The sequence below is a fragment of the Chiloscyllium plagiosum genome, chromosome 17 (genome assembly GCF_004010195.1).
Source record: "Chiloscyllium plagiosum isolate BGI_BamShark_2017 chromosome 17, ASM401019v2, whole genome shotgun sequence".
Taxonomy (NCBI): Eukaryota; Metazoa; Chordata; class Chondrichthyes; order Orectolobiformes; family Hemiscylliidae; genus Chiloscyllium; species Chiloscyllium plagiosum.
The window spans coordinates 33,193,228-33,214,525 of NC_057726.1; the positions used below are offsets into that span (position 1 = coordinate 33,193,228).

The 21,298-nt window shown below is 39.8% G+C and overlaps 1 protein-coding gene across 3 annotated transcripts in view; it reads right to left on the reverse strand.

Moving 5' to 3' along the window:
• Window positions 1-18,224, reverse strand: part of jph3b (junctophilin 3b) — a 165,386-nt gene extending 147,162 nt beyond the window's left edge. For all 3 annotated transcript variants that reach the window (XM_043706816.1, XM_043706815.1, XM_043706817.1), the window contains exon 1: window positions 15,435-18,224. In XM_043706816.1, coding sequence (XP_043562751.1) covers window positions 15,435-15,816 — 382 coding nt within the window. In that variant the 5' untranslated portion in view covers window positions 15,817-18,224. The remainder of the gene's footprint in view (window positions 1-15,434) is intronic.
• Window positions 18,225-21,298: the final 3,074 nt, after the last annotated feature.

A 21,298-nucleotide genomic window follows, 5' to 3' on the forward strand; every position in this document is an offset into this window, starting at 1 on the left:
GGCCTCATCAAAATGGAGGCACTCTTGGAAGGGTCGAACTAATTAAATATATTTAGAAGGGGAAGGTAGCTGGCTCCACAAAATGGAAACTGTCCAGGGGTTTTTGGGGCCACACAATAAACTTTTATCCAAGGCCCCAACACCAGAGCATGGGACTCTAGCTACAATGGCCCTCATGCCTGACACAGATAGGGTGCTTCTGTTGAGTTTATGGCTCCTCATGTAGCTGCAGGTTACAAAGTACCTGCTTCCCACCTAAAATGAAGCTTAATTATTTAAATTGGTTTTAAGCTTCCAATGGCCATCCCAGATTGCCTCTGGGAAATTTTCCCAGTGGCAGGAATATGCAAGTAAGTCTATTTTTCCAGCCCTGAGATTTTTTCTAAGAATAAGTCTACCATTCAGGGGTCAAGAAAGTTCTGCCCATTAGCTCTGTTTCTCTCTTCATAAATTCCACCTGGCCTGCTGAAGATTTCTAACATTTTCTATTTTTATTTCAGATTTACAGCATCTGACATGCTTCGCTTTTGTACCATTGGTATACATTTGGGTGCAAAATGAATTCACAACTATTGTGTTTGCCATTAAATTAATTGCCTTAATCACATTAGGCACTTTGGTTTACAGTGTGGTTTAATAGCAGCTTCAAACTCTTTATTTTCAATGCTTCATTCATATGGTTGCTGAATGGTTTTAATCTCCTTAAATGCAAAATTATGGGAGTGAAGAAGAATGCTATAAAAACTGTTAATCCAAAAGTCTTTATGCAAAATTTGAGGGCAGAGTAATAATGGTTGCCAAATTGGTCCTCAATTATCACATTCTTGGTATCTCTGACTGCAAGACATAGAGATGGCCCTCATTCTACTCCTTCCTTGCCTTAACCTTGGTCTTTACCATTCAATGAAAACTGCTGCTGTTGCTCTACCTCCTCCAAGTACAGCCGCCTACAAATAGTTAGATATCCTAACCTACTCTAATCCCATTAAGCAGACCTGGCCCATATCCCTCTAAACCCTTCCTATTCATCTACCCATCCAGATGCCTTTTAAATATTGTAATTGTACCAGTCTCCACCACTCCCTCTGGCAGCTCATTCCATACACGCACCATCCTCTGCATGAAAAAGTTGCCCCTTAGGTCCCTTTAAATTTTTTTTCTCCTCTCATCCTAAATCTATGCCCTCTCGTTCTGGACTCCCCACCCCAGGGAAAAGACCTTGCCTATTTACCCTATCCATGCCCCTCATGATTTTATAAAACTCTATAAAGTCACCCCTCAGCCTCCAACACTCCAGGGAAAACAGCCCCAGCCTACACAGCCTCTCCCTAAAGCTCAAATCTTCCAACCCTGGCAACATCCTTGTAAATATTTTCTGAACCCTTTCACGTTTCAAAACACCCTTCCGATAGGAAGGAGACCAGAATTGCACATAATATTCCAAAAGTGGCCTAACCAATACAGCCGCAGCATACCCCAGTGATACAAGAAACTATTGGTCGGTATAGAATAGGAGGTTGCTATATATATTTTTACACCTTACTTGAAGAACTCAATGGTGTATGTAATCATGATCTTGGTGGTCCCATAAGTTTAATCTTGCAAGAGCTGTTTGGGACAACAGTAAACATGACTTTCAAAGAAAAATTCCAATCAATGAGTCAATTATTTAAATAAGTAATTAATAAGATTGTCCATCAAGAAATGCCAAGCAGAGGAGCTAAATCATTATTTTGCCTTTTGTTGAGAAGCAGAGCTAGAAAGGGAAAATGATTAGGCCTCATGGCTAATCACATGGGCAGGGGAATGGGCATGCCCATGTTAGGAAACACTAAACTCACTTTCATTTCTTGTGAGACACATTTCGAGCTGCTGGAACATAATTCATGTTGAAGGTTGTCCTTCAATCTGCTTTTTCTCCTCATCCATCCTGATTTTGTGGATAGGTTTTTGAGGAAGTGAGGAGGGAGAAGGAGGAGGAGTAGGGACTGGGGGTAGAGTGTGGCACTATGTATGGCTCAGTCTCAGGTTTCAAACACATTCTCCCCCTCCTACATCCTTCCAATCTCCCCCACCCTCACTCCCTCCTTCTTTCACACACTCTCTCCCTCCCACTCACTTATCTCACACACACAACCTCTCTCCCTGTCTCTCACACACGTCTTCACTCCCTCCTTTGCACTGTCTGTACCTCCCTCTCTTCTTCACACATTTCTCCCTCCCTCACAATTTCTCTCTCCCTACCACACATATTTTTTCTCCTCCTCTCTCCCTCCGTCCCTTCTCATTGAAGTCACATTTATGTATATATATATATATATATATATATATAAACCCATCACAGGTCTGTGGATTTGGAAGGCCCCTCCAAATTCTTGAATGTGGCTATTCTGGGAACTCAGCTTTACCTTCCTACTGACTTGCTCACAAACTTAGTGCCACATTCCCATCTGCTGGCACAGATCATTCCACACACACTTGCCAATATCCCATTCCTTGCACTTGTTGCACCGCCCAAGCAGACCCCCTGCCACCATTCATCTGTGAAGACCTGAACACAGTGCCTGCACCACTTTCTGCTCCTCCAGTCAGAAGTTACATGTCATGGAGTCATAGAGTTATACAGTTATAACCTACAGTTAGACTTTACTGTCCAATTCATTTGTGCTGATCAGATAACCTAAACTGATCTCGTCCCATTTGGCCCATATTCCTTTAAACCCTTCCTATTTATACACCGAGCCAGAAGCCTTTTAAATGATGTGATTGTATCTGCCTCCACCTCATCTGGCAGCTCATTCCATATATGCACCATCCTCTGTGTGAAACAGTTACCCATCAGGTCCCTTTTAAATCTTTTTGCTCTTACCTAAAACTTATGCCCTCTAATTTTGGATTTCTCTACCTACCTTTTAATGCTGACAGGCTAACTAATGAGCCTACCAGCAGCTGATATCTGACTCCAGCAACCAATTAACACTGTGTATTCCTCCCAAAGGAGAAGATGATGCACAGTACCATGGAATGATAGATGCTGGTTTGAAGTTACCAACATCTGACATTTGAGACTTCATGAAAATGAACATCAATCATTACCTTCAAGCCACTGAAATGGACAAGTGGTCACTTTCACTTAATGGACGTTTTGGGACCTTATACACTCCCTCATCAATTCTCAGTCCCTCCTCTAAGTAGATATTTTATAAACAATCTGTTCACACCTTTGAGACAGGTAGGACTTAAATCTCCTTGCAGAATTTTCCCTTTGTCCATCCTGCATTTGGAACCTGGGTGGTGAATGGTATGAGACCCTTTGGCATGGGGCTCTTGGATGCTGCCTGAACTGCTGTGCTCTTCCAGCACCACTAATCCAGAATCTGGTTTCCAGCATCTGCAGTCATTGTTTTTACCTTGCCCTTTTGGTTTAGTCTGTTTTAGATTCTCAGTGGATCATGGTCTTCTATAAGCAGCTGAGCTTTCACAAACTCATTTATTGGTTGTTGAAATTGCCACTGCACCTTTTTCTCCATATTTTTTCTTAATTCAAATCAAATTTTATCATTTAAAAATAAAAACATAATTAATTGGAGAAAGTAACATTTTTAAAAAATCTCAAAGAAACAATCTGAAAGCTGAAAACTCGCTTGATAATCCAAACTGCACAGTAACACATAGATTTCTGTGATCCAATTGTCTCCAACCAAGCTCCCTTTTAAATATGCTGTTAGAGCACCTGAGAGACCAATTCCATTATGTTTTAAAAGCAGATTGTGTGCTGGGGCAGGCTTTCTAAAAGAAATGCACAGTTAAAATGATGGTTGGCTGGAAATCCGTAGTAATTAGACTGAAGCAATTTTAACAATGCTGTACCATTCCACTTTCAGACAGACACAGTGGGCTAAATTTGCCCCCAGAGTTTTTAAAGCATGGACAATGCAGTTCATCAGGTTGTCACACAGCTTCACCATTGTTTTAAAGTCTTCCCTTGTCAATGCTCCTCAAGAATCATGAAGCGGTTCAAATATTCAGATTCTGATTTTATTTTGCAGATGAATGAAGTATTTAGCTATTTAACAGGCTCCAGTTGGAAAATGATCTCCATTTTCCCACCAACCTTTATTGCAGTTGCAATGCTGTGGGATGCACAATGCTTCACAGTGTAGATATATGTCATACTGCTTTGTTCAGGGCATTGCTAATATGGATGTAAGTTAGATTATCCACTGGGTAGCCATATTGTTTGAATTTCATAAGCATCTGAAATTTGAAAAATGCTTTCTTCAATAATATTTTACATTTATAAGGGCTGCTAAAATAGCTAACTATTCAAGGACCTGTATTTTTATTATCATTCTTTGCATTTTGAGTGCATTTAATTTCATGTTATTCTTCCTATGAACTTGTTATTCCATCTTATTGCAGCATTCTCAAGTGGCTTGTATTCTTGTTTCTTCATTTGGTGACCATGGCAATATTAGAAACATTTGATTGGTTTGTTTAGGTCCTTTAGAGAAAAAAAAACTCACCTTGCTCAATCTGACCCATATATGATTTGCATCCCATGTTAATTTGGTTGTTATTTAACTACCATCTGAAGTGACCACTAAACCACTCAATTATATCAAATTACAACTCAGCAGCTTAAGAAAAAGATCCATGTCCACCTTATTTGTACAGATGACAATGGATAATAAATGTCATCCTTGCCAGAGGTGACTACATCCTAAGAATGAAAGAAAGAGAGAAAAAATAACTGTCCTTGCTAGATTCTATGGGTGCAGTGCTATCCAATCTGATGTGACTTTGTGCATCTAACAACATTTTTCTTGCCCAATTTATTCCTCGCTGGGTATAAATTTATCACAAAAGTTATTATGACTGTTCCTGAACTAAAAGATGCACTGACATCCTCATAGCAAATCTACTGGAGACTCATTAGAACTATGGCGAGCACCCCACCAGTCTAAATTGTCTAAATATTGTCTAAATATTATACAGCTAAAGTATTCACTTTGAATTCTATATATTCAAAAAAAATGTAATCCTACAAGTATTATTAATCTGTCAATGTTCTCAGTTTGGCCTCGCAAAGAAATCTAAGGTATGGAACCCACATAAACACATCCAAAGGTAATAATATTACATTCTCAATCAAATGCCATCAAATCATCAATCTGATATTTGTTCATGCAATTTTTGTTGAATGTTCAAAATTTATTTTTCTTGGAGTTTGGTTGAGGAACTCATGACAGCAGAGAAGAACAGCCAGCCATATAATCATGGATAAGCCATTGGTTTTAACTACTCTGACCTCCTATCCAGAGGACACTGTGAAAATGAAGGGGAGGGGGAGGGGGTGGTTGGTGGTAGTGGTGAGGGAACAGGCAATTGCAAAGGAAGCCAAAATCAGTGAATGGAACATTTATACTTCACATGTTGTCAAAAAACAAATCCATTATGTTGTGTTTCAGGAATATGGTACAAAGTACAGTCGTGGTATTGTACACGATCTTAATGTTATCATAAATACGAGGAAACTGTGGATTTTACTTAATGAGATCGTTGGTTTCTAATGTAGGTAGAACTTGTAATTATTATCCAAGTGAGTGAGTATTAATGTGGGCTAAAACAAAGATGGAAATCAGGAGGTCCTACTGGTTGGGGTATGCATATGATTACTGTCCACGGAGCATGCCCTGATATGTCAATAACTGATGAAGGCCTGAGGAAGCAAGCAATAAACTTGAAACGCCAGATTACTCTTTGAACTTTCATGTTGTGAATTGCAGCCATCTGATTTCTCTGTAGCGGATGTGAGAATGGAAAACTGCATATGAAGTGAGATTTTATAATAATGTATTAATACAAGTTAATACTTGTTAATCCATGCTATTAGACTTCTCACTGTCCACTAAAAACTATCTCACCTTACTGTTCAGCACTTGGTTTGAAAGTAGGACCTTTTGCTCTCAATGGCAGGTAGCTCCTCAATGCCGATCTTGCACAATTCTCCCGACTTTATCACTAATTCCTATGTGTTTCAGGGACTGAGAAAAAGCCACTCCTTATGTTCACATAACTAAGCGTCATGATAATTCTGTTCAAGTCAGTGCCAAATTGAAAACTTAAAATGAGCTAAATTAAGTTTTATCAGCATTTTTAAAATAAATTTAAATTTGATTCAATGAAGAATATGTTAGACCATTATTAAGAATCTCCCCGTGGCAAGTGAAGCCCACCCTGTACACAAATGGGCATGCACAGTATTTCCTAAGTTTAATTTCTTGGGTTAAATTTCTGTATTTAATTATTATTTATACAAAGTATAAAAAGGACATTTTGGTCAAGAGGATCATATGGCACCAAAAGACATCTCTTTGGACTTAATTTATTTTAACAAATTGAAAATAAATCTCTGTGGTTTTGAAAGGAACATTGCAACAATCTCCTAATCATATTTTCATCTCTGATTTGCAACAAGGTGATATTTAATGTATAGAAAATAAGGCCAAAATTTACCTCCTTCAGCTCTAAGTTGATTATAGCCAGATATTAGAATGCTACACGGGCTCAGCATCCTTGAGTCTGGAAGGACAAAATTAAGCCAGGGTCCAGCTTATGATTAGTATCAAGTACTTCTCTGCAAGATGCCTGTTTGAATTAGAGTAATATTAAGCTACAGTATGATGCCCTTGCAAGCAATCATTTTAAGCTCAGATAATGAAATATAATTGCACAAACAATCCCGCTTTTACCTTACAGAGCAAGAAATTATGTGATCATAAAATAAACAGAAATAACTGACTTGTTACAAAAACTGCATTAAAATATGGTGGCTTTTGTCACAGCTCATATAAATTTATATATATAGCCTAGCATGTGTTTCCATAGTTACAGACTGCCAACATAAAAAGTAGATTGATAGAAAAGATTGTTTTAGAGGGTAGGCTGTTAGCAAATATGAATAGGGATGACCTGAAATTGTGGTTTTAAAATGTACCATTACAATGAGCACTTGAAGCTTGTTGCATGTATAATTGGTATCCATCCAAAAGCTCCACCTCCACTAAATCTGTTACTCCTGATGGAAGCAATGCTGTTTCCATGACCTGGAGTTTATAGGACTTTGACAGTGCACTACCAATGTTTGTTGTCCTGTACCCCTTGTAGTCTTCCTTTCCTTTTGGCCACATATTTCATCCAGCCACGGATAAATATTTTTTCTGTAGGTGGTGATAAAATGGTAATAAAAACAGAAATTGCCAGGAAAGCTCAGCAGGTCTGGCAGCATCTGTGGAGAGAAATCAGAGTTAACGTTTCAGGTCGGGTAACCCTTCCTCAGACCCTCTGATAAACAGACACTCAACCTGAAATGTTAACTCTGATTTATCTCCGCAGGTGCTGCTAGACCTGCTGAACTTTTCCAGCAATTTATGCTTTAGTTTCTGATTTACAGTATCCGCAGTTCTTTTGGTTTTGATATAAAGCTATTGATAGATTCAATGACATTATTGAAAGTTATCCAGTGCAACCCAAGCAACGTGGAAAATGATGGTGGGATCAATGCAAATATATGTTTTGATAGACTGCATTGGAGAGGAATGTACCAAAATTAGCAGAAGATCAAGGGACGTTGCAACACTTCTATTGAAACTGCCAAAGCATTCAAATTTCTACCAAATTCCTAATAATATTTTATATATTTTACAACTGTGGAAGTATGTATTCCTTCAAAAACAAGTTTAGGTCTATGTGTAAAGCATGAATAAAAGTCCTCAGGCAGTTCCATGTCGCTGGGAGGGCCTTCATATACTGCACAATGATGTATGTGCATTCTGGAAAACATATAGTTCTTGTGTCTGCTGCATTGTTGCATACCATTATCTGTGGATTTTCTATCACAGAGGGAATAATATGATTACCTCGGTCAATCAAAGAGGGAATAGAGTGATGGAGGTCTTAAGCACAGAAAAAAGGCCTTTCATCCCATTGTGTCTGCACCCATTAAAACAGCCACCTAACTACTCTAAAGCCATTTGCTAGCACTTGGCCCCATAGCCTTGTATACCTTGGCATTGCAAGTGCACATATAAATACTTCTTAAATGTTATGAGGGTTTCTGCCTCTACCACTCTTACAGACAGTGAGCTCCAGATTCCCACCACCCTCTGGGTGAAAAGCACTTTTGTCACATCTTCTCTAAACCTCCTATCCTTATCTTAATACCCCTTGGTCATTGATATTTTCACCAAAGGGAAACATTCCTTCCTCTCTACTCTGTCTATTTCCCCCTCATAATCTCAACCACGTGCCCCATGCTCTGGTCTTTTCTGTTCTAAAGAAAACAACTTCCAGTTTATCCAATCTCTCTTCAGAACGAAATCTCTCTAGCCCAAACAACATCCTGGTAAATCTCCCATGCAATCTGTCTAGTGTAATCATATCCCTCCTATAAAGTGGGATATGGACACAATACTCTGGACACAATACTCTGGCTCCCATGCGGGACCTTATTAAAAACCTTGCTGAAGTCCAAATGAATTGCTCTCATCTACACACCTCTTTGAAAATTTCATTTCAATTGTCAGACATGATTTCCCCTTAACAAAAGCGTGCTGAGTGTTCTTAATTATTCCCAGCACTTCCAAGTGCAGGTTAATTCTGTCCCTCAGAATTGCTTCCAAGTAGTTTCCCCAGAGTTTAGATTGACTGATCTGTAGTTTCCTGTTTTATCTCTTCCTTTCATCTTGAAAGGTGGTACACAATGGCTGCTGGCAAGTTCTCCAGCACCCATCCTGTGACCAGAGAGGAATGCCATTTCCCCCCTTACCTCATTCAACAGCCAGGGTTACATTTCACTGGCCCTGAAAATGTATCTACTTTTCAGCCTGCCAGACCATTTGGAACCTCTTCTCTGTCTGTTTTAATTTATTTAATTATATCTCTATGCTTCTCCCTGATTTCTGTACTCATACTTTCCTCTCACGAGTGAACATTGACACAAAATATTAATTTAGAACCCTACCTATGTCCTCTGGCTCCATACACAAATTACTACTGTGGTCCTTAATGGGGCCTACTCTTTCCCTTCACAGAACACTTAATGTACTTGTAAAATAGCTTTGTATTTTCCTTTCTTTCACTTGCCATTATTCTTTTATGTCCCGTTTTTGTTTTCACAACTTCCTTTTGAAGATCCTTCTTGCACCTTCTGTACTCCTCTCGGGTTTTTGGTGTTTACAGCCCTCAGTATTTGCTATAGGTCTCCCTTTTCCTCTTATCCAATACTGTATATCCCATGATATCCAGAGTTCACAGGATTTATTTGCCTCACCCTTTATCTTTAGTGGAGCATCTTTCTGTATTTTCCTTATTTCCTTCTTGAATGCGTCCCACTGCTCTGACACAGATTTACCTAAATGTATCTGGTCCTAGTCTATTCTGGCCAATTCATACCTGATCTTATGAAAATCAGCCTTCCCTCAGTTTGGAACTTTGATTTCAGACCCATAAGAATATTGAATACAGTGGTATGATCGCTGTCTGCAAAATGGTCCCCCACTGACATTTCAACAATTTGCTCAGCTTCATTACCTAAAATCAAATCCAGAACCACACCCTCTCTTGTACAGGCTTCTTCACACTGGCTTGAAAGGTTCTACTCAATGTATTTTATGTATTCTGCTCCCTCTAAACGTTTCACACTATGAAGACCCTAGTTAATAAATCTCCCACTATCACTACCCTAATCCATTAATATTGTGTATGGCATTCATTGATTTTATGTGTATCAAGCAACTGGAAGTTTTTCTTCCCACAATAGTATTTGATGATCCCAGTTAACCATTTCAATCAGGATGCAACCAACACAATTTAAAGTCAAGCGGGTGCTTTTCATGTTTGCGTAACCAAATGACAGAATTGGTTTCCTGCCTGTTTCAGTGACCAAGAAGCTCCAACCCTCCACTAAACTTTGTAGGTCTATGTTTGGGATTCAAATTCTGTGAGGCATAAACAAATGCTATGGTGCAATTCATCTGATTGAGGCATCAAGACATCCAGATTGACCTTAAATGTAACTTGCTGAAGGGTGTGCAGTGAGGTGAAGGTGATTGTGGAGTTTGGTGGTGCTGGACTGAAGTGAAATGTTGTCTCATTTTCAACATTTTGGACTCACAAATGTACTGTCACATTTACTTTGGAAGACATTTTGGCTTCTTCAGTCATAGAAGAGATTAGACCCTGTATAGATTCTGACCAATTCTGCTAAAATGGCAATCAATGTCATGTTTAGATCATTGGATGAATATATCTATATTACAGGAAGTCCATTACCTGAGACCATTGGACACCTGAGAAGAAGCCTCTTTTAAATTTAAGCTGGCCACACCATAGCTATGGCAATGGATTTAGATTCTACTTTGAGGCCATTTTAGTGTAAAGCTACTAAATTACAGAAAATGATTTTCCGAAAAGTGCAAATGTGTCCTGGTAGCATGACTTTGAGAATCAATGCTTTTTAAGTGAATCATAGTTTAAGGGATAGGTAACAAGTATGTCAGCCTAATTTTATTGCAAACTAGTTCCATATTTTACTCCAGATATAGGCATTAGAGTCATAGAGATGTACAGCATGGAAACAGACCCTTCAGTCCAACCCATCCATTCTGATCTGATATCCCAACCCAGTCTAGTCCCACCTGCAGCATATCCTTCCAAACCCTTCTTATTCACATACCGATCCAAATGCCTTTTAAATGTACCAACCTCCATCACTTCCTCTGGCAGCTCACTCCATAACACAAACCACCCTCTGCGTGAAAAAGTTGCCCCTTAGGTCTCTTTTATATCTTTCCCCTCTCACCCTAAACCTATGCTTTCTAGTTCTGGACTCCCCTACCTCAGGGAAAAGACTTTGCCTATTTATCCTAGCCATGCCCCTCATAATTTTGTAAACCTCTATAAGGTCACCCCTCAGCCTCCGAAGCTCCAGGGAAAACAGCCCCAGCCTATTCAGCCTCTCCCTGTAGCTCAAATCCTCCAACCCTGGCAACATCCTTGCAAATCTTTTCCAGACCCTTTCAAGTTTCACAACATCTTTCTGATAGGAAGGAGACCAGGAATGCACGCAATATTTCAACAGCAGCCTAACCAATGTCCTGTACAGCCACAACATGACTCCCAACTCCTGTACTCAATACTCTGACCGATAAAGGAAAGCATACCAAATGCCTTCTTCACTATCCTATCTAGCTGCGACTCCAACTACTGTTAATATTGACTCTATTTGCATACTTATTGCCTTTTTTGTTCTTGTTTCACGTTTCATGTTACTGTGCTCAAGTCCTAATATCTTTGCCATTAAAAGGCTTTCTCCTCCAATTGAGACCATTTTGAAAAATAACTAATGCCATAAGTATTGTTGAAAGCAATGTTTCTTTTGAAAATTTAGCAATTATATAATAGCATTTTTGTACATTTCATGGAACAGGGTATCATGATGTTTATTCATATTATTATAAAATATTTTATATTCCACATTTATTGGAGGCATTACACAGGTGTTTGTGGCATTTTATTGCATGCAATTTAATCCGCGTGCATTGGGTTTTAATAAAATTTTAAAACAATAAAATGAAAAGTCCTATTATGTTTGGAAACATGGGTTATTTTCTGTAATAGACTGACAGAGTTAGTACTCTGATTTATAATGACAGAGGTGCTATACCTTGCAATCTATGTTATTGTGCTCCTGGGGTTCAGTTATGTTTAATTACCTGACCCTTTAAACTACAAAGTTGAATTGCTGTAAATTCTAAGGTCAATTACTGATTAACTGCTGTTTCCTAGAAGAGTTTGTAGACTGAGGAGTTCTTATAAATGTCTGGATCAGAAACGATAGCCTAGTGTGTGGACAGAAAGTACTTGTTTACATATTAAGTTATTTAGATATAGATATATATTCCTCCTATCCTCACATTAAAAGACCAATGATCACAGTGTAAACCAACAACTTGTTATATCTCCCTTTCACTGCAATGAAATGTCCAAAGGCGCTTCATGGGAAACTTATTTCGCAAACCTGATACTACTGAGACATAAGACTGGCCAAAGGCTTAGTTCAAGAGGTTGGTACAAAAGTGAATATATTTTTCTGCTTCAACTCATATAAAGCCTATAGTTGGGCAGATGGAAGAGTGATTCCAGAAATAAAAGAAAACATCTACAAATACTTAACAATAATTCATATTTACATATTTTACTGTAGGCTCAGTGAGCTGGACAATAAAAATGATTAGGTGAAAGTGAGGACTGCAGATGCTGGAGATCAGAGTCAAGATTAGAGTGGTGCCGAAAAAGCACAGCAGGTCAGGCAGCATCCGAGGAGCAGGAAAATCGTGTTTCGGGCAGGTGCCCTTAATCAGGAACGAGGCAGGGAGCCTCAGGGGTGGAGAGATAAATAGGACGGGGGCGGTGGGGCTGGATAGTTGGGAAGGAAGATTGACAGGTAGAACAGATCATGAGGATGGTGCTGAGCTGGCAGGTTGGAACTTGGGTAAGGTGGGGGGAGGGGGAAATGAGGAAACTGATGAAGTCCACATTGATGCCCTCGGATTGAAGTGTTCCGAGGCAGAAGATGAAGCATTCTTCCTCCAAGCATCAGGTGGTGAGGGAGTGGCAGTGGAGGAGACCCAGGACCTGCATGTCCTCGGCAGAGTGAGAGGGGGAGTTGAAATGTTCAGCCACAGGGCAGTGGGGTTGTCCTGGAGATGTTCCCTAAAGAATGTAAAGGAGACCGCATCGGGAGCAACAGATACAATAAATAACATTTGTGGAAGTGCAGGTGAAACTTTGGTGGATGTGGAAGGCTCCTGTGGGGCCTTGGATGGAGGTGAGGGAGGAGGTGTGGGTGCAGGTTTTGCAATTCCTGTGGTAGCAGGGGAAGGTGCCAGGAGGGGAGGGTGGGTTGTTTGAGTTGGGCATGGACCTGACCAGGTAGTCACGGAGGGAACAGTCTTTGCAGAAAGCGGATAGGGGTGGGGAGGGAAATAAAACCCTGGTGGTGGGGTCTGTTTGTAGGTGATGGAAATGTCAGCAGATGATACGTGGAGGTTGGTGGAATGGAAGGTGAGGAACCGAGGTGGGGGTTCTGTCCTGGTTGTGGTTGGAAGGGTGAGGTTTGAGGGCGGAAGTGTGGGACATGGATGAGATGCATTGGAGGGTATCTTCAACTACATGGGAGGGGAAATTACAGTCTTTAAAGAAGGAGGCCATCTGATGTGTTCTGTCGTGGAACTGGTCCTCCTGGGAGCAGATACGGTGGAGGTGAAGGAATTGGGAATGCGGGATGGCATTTTTACAGGAGATAGGGTGGGACGAGGTGCAATCCAAGTAGCTGTGGGAGTCAGTGGGTTTGTAAAAAATGTCAGTGTTAAGTCGGTCATCAGTGATGAAGATGGAGAGGTCCAGGAAGGGGAGGGAGGTGTCAGAGATGGCCCAGGTGAATTTAAGATCAGGGTAGAATGTGTTGGTGAAGTTGGTGAATTGCTCAACCTCCTCGCGGGAGCACAAGGTGGCGCCAATGCAGTCATCAATATAGCGGAGGAAGAAGTGGGGAGTGGTGCCGGTGTAACTATGGAAGATGGACTGTTCTACATAGCCAATAAAGAGACAGGCATAGCTGGGTTCCATACGGGTGCCCATGGCTACACCCTTTGTCTGGAGGAAGTGGGAGGATTCGAAGGAAAAATTGTTAATGGTGAGGACCAGTTGAGCCAAACCAATGAGGGTGTCAATGAAAGGGTACGTTTTGCCATTCCCACAAGGATATGAAAGTTAGTATGTTAATAACGTCTGTGAGGTTTTTCCCTAGTTCAGGCTGAGGTGATGCCAGTTTTCCCTGTGCACTGTCTGCTGCAGGAATTGGGTAATTCATGAATTCTCTGACATCTTTCTGGTTACGTTCGCTTTTGCTTTCATCCAACAAACTTCCCTTTCCATCATACTTTTTGTAATTTAAACCCATAGCGTAGTGTAGTCGGAATCATTCAATAAAGACTTGTTTGTGGTTTCTTATAAATTAATAATTGATTGTATACTCATCAGAAATCTTTCTTTTAACAGCATCACATCATTTTCTTGGTCCTACAAAAACTATCCCTTAAATATGTGCCACGATATCTATAATTCCGTGTACATATTGTCAGGTCCCCTGAAGGGCTCTTGGATTTTTAAGTCTGGTTATTTCCTATCTCATGCATGTTTCACAAAGATATTTGGTGGCACGGTGACTTTACTAAGACCGTCGACAAGCGGATTAAATCCTTATGCCAGTTTATATCACGCAAAGTTGAAGCACACCCAATAGCTTCTCCACTCCTTCAGATTACATCTGGATACAGTAGCCCCACAATCACAATAGCGCTAAGAATAAATTATTCCACAATGCACGATGCGGAAAACGTGTTGTACAGTCGCCAAGGAAACACAACCGGTGTTTAGGCGTATAAATCGAAAACTTAGATGCAATAATTACACGGTTTCTGCAAACTCAGCAGACCCGCGTCTTAATTTAAAATCTTTGCCTAGTCATCACTAGCCTATCACAACGTCTTTGCGTTCACCTCAAACCATCTTCTCATTCCTGTCTGGAACCAAATGATTACAGCTCATGATGTTCTTTGCTTGTCTAGCTTAATGGTTGCTTTATGCACATTCAAAATTACGTTTCTCTCTGGTGTTGGTTTTCTGTTACCGTGGAGAACCAACCAATCATCCACATCTGGTATTGCAGATAAATAATGAATGTAACAGTGTTTTGTGGGTGATCAATTTCTTGCATTGCATCCCACTTTCCCTTGATCTGACAATTCTCGTTTTACTTATTCTAATAAGCATCCTCCTTAGTCGGTTTTTGTCAAGTTTCCCTCCTTTAACAATTGGTGATGGTTGAACAAATTTACAATTATGGGGTCTGTTAGGAGTTCAACCTGAGCTGCACGTTTTTTTTTAACAAGGGTGTAAATTTAAATCTTATTTTTTTAGTTTCCGCCTGTGGGTCTTGCACCGATTCTTTCTGTTCTGATTAGATACCTAACATTGTAGCTGTTCTTTACGATTGGGCCTGGAATTGAGTTGTCCAGTTTCACCAGCGAGTAACATTAACCGACTCTGAAACCTCACACGTCCTCAATTTGGAATTTAGAATTTGTCATGGAAAACGTTGCAGAGTTTAGAACGATTTTATACATTATACGCAGTGTTGTTGATCCTGGGCTCCCCCTAAGATAGCCACCTCCAATTATCAACTTTTCGGCACGCCCAAAAACGTTTGAATACAGCTTTATTGCTGCCACCATGTTCCTCGCCTCCAAAAACCTTTTATTTTGGGAAGTATGATTCATTGAAACACTGATTAAGTTTCCTTTTCCTACCTCCATCTCTGTAGGTCTCTGTTCCGTATCCATCTTGTAGTCCATTGTTCCAGGTCCCTTCGTACTTGGCTCCACTGCCAATGCTCTCCCGAACCCCATATCGTCCTTTGAAACCATGGCACCATTCGCCTTTGTAGACCCACTTTCCCTTGCTCTCCACTCCGATGCCATGCCTCTTTCCTTGTGCCCATGTCCCCTGGTAGGTATTACCACTTGGCCAGGTGTACACTCCAACCACCTCGAAGCCATGGCTCCAAGAGCCCGCGTACTCCCCTTGGCCCTTTGGGCCGGTGCAGATGCCATGTCCATGAGCCTTGCCATCTTCCCAACCTCCACAATACGACCCTCCATCGTCAAAATCGAACCTGCCACCCCTGGACATGCATGAAATGAGGATCACAATTCAGAGCAAGAAGGCGCCTGGACAATTAAAGCAGCCGGGCAACAAAACACAAACAAACAAGAAAGAAGAAACACAAGCAACGCCTTCAACAAAGATAATGGATCCAGCAAAAATTACCCAACGGTCGGTTACTACAAAATCCAGTCATCTGGGACTCGACCGCCTGTGATAAATATTCAAAACTGCTGTCATATTTATAAGGAAATCTTCTAAAGAAACGACGAGATTCAGTTGGTTAGGAGGATTACGCCTTTTGGCACAGCAATGCGTCTCGACACCTCAAGAGAAAAACAACAGACCTGATGTTTTTTTCCAATCTTGCAGCATTGCTCTAATGCTGGAGGGAGGATGCTTGTGTTTTCAGAGCAGTCTGGACTAGATGGTACTGAATCAAGGGATCTTCCGAGATGGTTCTCTCTCTCTCTCTCTCTGTCCTGAGTCCTGATTTTTAAAATCCTGTTAGAGCGAACAGGGTCCCTCTAACCCCTTCTCGATGGATTGAAGGCGCAGGATCTTGCGTAATGTTCATGTACACTTAGTGAATCCCATTGCTCGGATCTGTTACTGCTATAGAGACCAGGCTAATCTCTCAACGCTGGGATTTTTTTTATATAGCTTCACCGAGCGTGCTTCCGTGCATTCAGAAAATGGTCAGTGTTAGTTATGCTGAGGATGAGCTCTGTGTACATTTACATCTGAATTTTGGTATTTATGTTTATTATTAGTGTATTCTTTTTAAAATATAACATTTATTGCTTCCAGTTGATACTGCTTATTTTAAATAACAAAATAAACAATTCGCTATGTAGCTTCGTAAATATTGTACATATTTTATTTTTACTGTAATTTACGTTGCCGAATTCATTTGTATTCTGCAATTCGAGAGCTGGAGGCCTAGTTCCTTCTTATCAATTAGAAGGGCGGCCAGTAAACAACAGCGTTGTATTTATTGAAACACATGGAACCACGAAATATTGCAAATAGTGTTAAGACGGTGACGTGCATTATAAACTGTAACATCAGTCTTTATTTAAATGAATTGTTTTATGAAAATGAATTGTTTTATCTCGTCGATTACGTGACCAATTTTTGATTGCACTGAATATGTGTGTGCTTGCACGTTACTAAATGATACATTCATCAATAAGGACAGACCAGCCTTGAGGCAGAACAGAATTATTCTAGCTAGCCCGCTATTTTCTGATTACATTTCCTCATGGCCATTATTTTCGTCCAAGGCTTTGTAGCTTGATTTGAGCGGGGGCTAGGTGGATGAGACATCAAACGCAATGGCAGTCGCTTTAATCAATGTGTTTTTAAAAAATGTGTTTATGGTGTGTTACCTGTAACTCGCAGTAAGTCTAATTAGCTCCACTATTTCTCTTCTGGCCCATTGCCAACGATTCAAATCGGCTTAACTTGTCAAAAATAGTCATCCTTAGAAATATGGCACACAGTGTCATGTGTGTGTTTAAATGTTTCTTTATTTTGTGTGAATAGCATGTAATTTGTTCCTTTCTATACATCTACAAAGCGTGTCCCTGTTTGGAATAATGTGCATTGGGAATCATCCAAAATGATTGATAGGATGCTTTGTTCGAAACAGAGCTAACAGGAGAGACACCATCTGGACATGAGCTTTCTATACAATTCAATTGTCAAAAAGTCAAAATCAAGCAAAAAAAACCTGGAACGATGCATTATTACAATTCTATTTCATTTTGTGTTCCCAACATTATTTTCATTTTAACAAAGGGAAAAAAAATCCCTAAACACCACCTAGTGTTGATAAGGCAATGATGAAGAACTGCAACAGACAAAATGGTTAATAATTGCCATACGTTTTTTTTGCAATTAAATTGCTTCGTGTAAACATTTCCTGGGACCGTGCAATTCTTGTTGCAGACAATTTAAATCACGTGGCCCCAAAATCATCAACCGATAGTTCTGGCTGGCAGCACGCAACGGTAAAATCTCGCAAGATTCCGAAATCCTGGTGTCAGAAGCGAGATCATGAATCCATGATTTACAAGGGAGGTGCTGCTGGTTGTCGCTTTTGAGACAATGCGATTAGAATCCCATCGCAACTGCATGGGGAGACCAGCTGGCACTATGGTTAATAATAACAATCCCTATCCCAATTAGGAGATAGAGATCCGCTTGCTGGAGTCTCGTCGGGAGTATTTAAACTTGACATGAGTTTCCGACAGCAGAGGGAAGAAAAATCCACCAAAAGAAAAATATCTAATTGAACTGAATCAACCCCAAACAGAAAATGTTCCGTTCTATAAAGTGTTTTTCTCCCCTAAAGGACACAAAGTCTGCTTCTATCTTCCGTCCCACAAATTCTCTTTTGATGTACAATTCCGAATAATTAAATTCTATTCTCACCATATCTGATTGTTTATTTTTATTATAAAAGGTAGTACAAGGTTTATTCAGATTGGGTGTTAACCTACGTGGAATCCAAGGAGAAGCCGTCATCAATAACTGCTGACAATCTATTTAAACTTTGTTTTTTTTTAAAAAATCGCTTTTAAATTTATTTGCTTGGGAGGAAAGTTTTTACTTTGGGATATTTTCTTTACCAAGAAACATCATGTGAAGAAAATCTGCTACAGAGAGAATCTTGGCAAGGGCAGCTCCTTAAAAGGGGTGGGGGTGATGGTGGTGGGGAAGAGTTAAGTTGTCAATTTACCAGCAAGAAATGCCATAAAATTCTAGGCTTTGTTGTGCGTAATATACTACACACGATTCAGGGCCCATTTCTTATTGGTTGGTGCTTGATAGGTTCTGCAACTTGTGAGAGAGTGAGTTTCATGAGGAGGAATGATGGTCTGATAGGACGGAAATGTCACCACATAATTCCAGAAGATGAATTAGCACTCTAAGCCATATCATCATGATATAGGGAAGTATATAATGGTAGGAACAGTTGTCCCAATTGTTCTCAAGCTGTGCAACTCTCCATTCATCAGCTACGATTTCTCATCTTCTAAATACTACCTTTATCTGCCTTTTCAGCAGCATCTACTGTCCAGTGGTAAGGGCAAAATAGGAATAAGGGAAGAGAAAAAGAAAAAGAAACATGCAGCAACTGTTTACTGAGAAAATAACTTCCATAATGTAAATCACAAATCCTGAGCAATCGTGGCAGGGTGGATGTGGAAAGAACAATTCTTTTCCCTTCTGGTAGAACCTAAAACTAGGCGTAATTGTCTAAGAAACAGTACTCATTTAAGAGAATACTACCCCCCCACCCCTCCCCCAACACACACACACACACACACACACACAGGTCAAGCATCTTTGGAAAACATCCTCATAAGGCAATGGCAGCAGAGGTGTTCAATATTTTTGAGAGAGGTAAAGATATGCTTTTTCTAGTACCACACTTTATCGACTCAGGTTCTTGAAAAATCAAGGGGGTGAAAGGTTACCAGAGGTAGGATCAAATGTCAAATAATCAGATCAACCCTATTTTTATTGATTAGCAGAGCCAGCTTGTGGGGATGAGTGGCCTACTTCTACTCCTAACTTGAATATCCGTATGAGTCTTTTAGAAGTAGGTTGCTACTATATATTGCATTGCAGTTTTGGCCAATCCTTACATTAAATTATGATCAGTAAGTCAAATAGTGCTATGTTTTTCAAAACAAAAACAAAAGTTATCCTAGCAATATCAGACATTTTAAATTTATTTGAGAATTACTACATGGTTAAGAAGTTCCATTACCTCTTGGTGGTTTCCAAAGGTGAAGGCAGTATTATATACCAGTGCAATGATCTAACCCTTCATTGGAATTCTGTTTTCTATTTATCAGTCATCAGGCTAAATCCATATTGTGTTAGACTCATTACTATATTGTTAACATACAACAAATACCTGCAGACATTTGACAGATTATATTCATACAGCACTATTAATAGATGCTGATTTGTAACCACAAATTTTATAAATTTGTTAAATATGCTGTTGCCCAAGCATTTTAAGGTTGTGACATGATCAGCTTTAAGAATAACTGTTATAGTACAATGTTACTTCACAAAAAAAATGGTTGCTCTATAGAAAGTATTAAATCAACTGAAGAGATTAAGTAACTTGCACAATGGGCACATAATTGACAAATTAATTTCAATATAGATAACCTATATTCCACACATTATAAAATAAAAAGAAAACAAGGCACTAGGTTTCAGTTCTAGAGATATTGAACTGAAAAGCAGAGAAGGTATGTTAAATTTCTGTTAAAGTATATAACTTTGTCTAGACCATAATTGGCACACTGTATGGAAATCAGATGCATTAGGGAAAATACAATAAAAATATTCTGAAATGATAGAAAACTGATAATAACAAGGAAAAATTGAATAGGCTGAATCCCCTTTTCTAAAGAAAAACAAAAGACTGAGGGTGATCTGATAGAGGAATTTAAGATTTGACATTTAAGGAGTAGTTTGATAGGGAAGCTTTTTCACTTGATGATAAGACCAAACTAAGCCATAAATGTAAGATAATCACTTAAAAATTCAATAAAACATTCAGGATAAACGTATTTACCCAGAACATAGCAGCATTAAATGGGAAATTACACAAACACTCATAATACAAAGAACGTGGATATATTGATGAGATTGAACAAAGGGTGGAAGGAGGCTTGGATAGAAGATAAATCTGGTGTGGACATTTTAGGCTAAATTGCCTGTTTCTATGCTGGAAATACTTTGTAATATTATGCATAGTTATCAACCAGTATGTGAATGTATTATTAGAGTCATAGAGATGTACAGCTTGGAAACAGACCCTTTGGTCCAACCCATTGATGCCGACAGATATCCCAACCCAATCTTGGCCCACCTGCCAGCACACGGCCCATATCCCTCCAAACCATTCCCATTCACATACCCATCCAAATGCCTCTTAAAATGTTGCAATTGTACTAGCCTCCACCACTTCCACTCGCAGCTCATTCCATACACGTACCACCCTCTGCATGAAAAAGTTGCCCCTTAGGTCTCTTTTATATTTTGACCCTCTCACCTTAAATCTATGCCCTCTAGTTTTGGACTCCCTGACCCCAGGGAAAAGACTTTATCTATTTATCCTAACCATGCCCCTCAATCTTGTAAACCTCTAAGGTCACCCCTCAGCCTCCGACGCTCCAGGGAAAACAGCCCCAGCCTATTCAGCCTCTCCCCATAGCTCAAATCCTCCAACCCTGGCAACATCCTTGTAAATCTTTTCTGAACCCTTTCAAGTTTCACAACATCTTTCTGATAAGAAGGAGACCAGAATTGCACGCAATATTCCAACAGTGGCCTAACCAATGTCCTGTACAGCTGCAACATGACCTCCCAACTCCTGTACTCAATATTCTGACCAATAAAGCATACCAATTTGATTAGAATGCATTCATAAATACAAGCTTATAATAGCAAGGAAATAGCAATCAAAAATTTA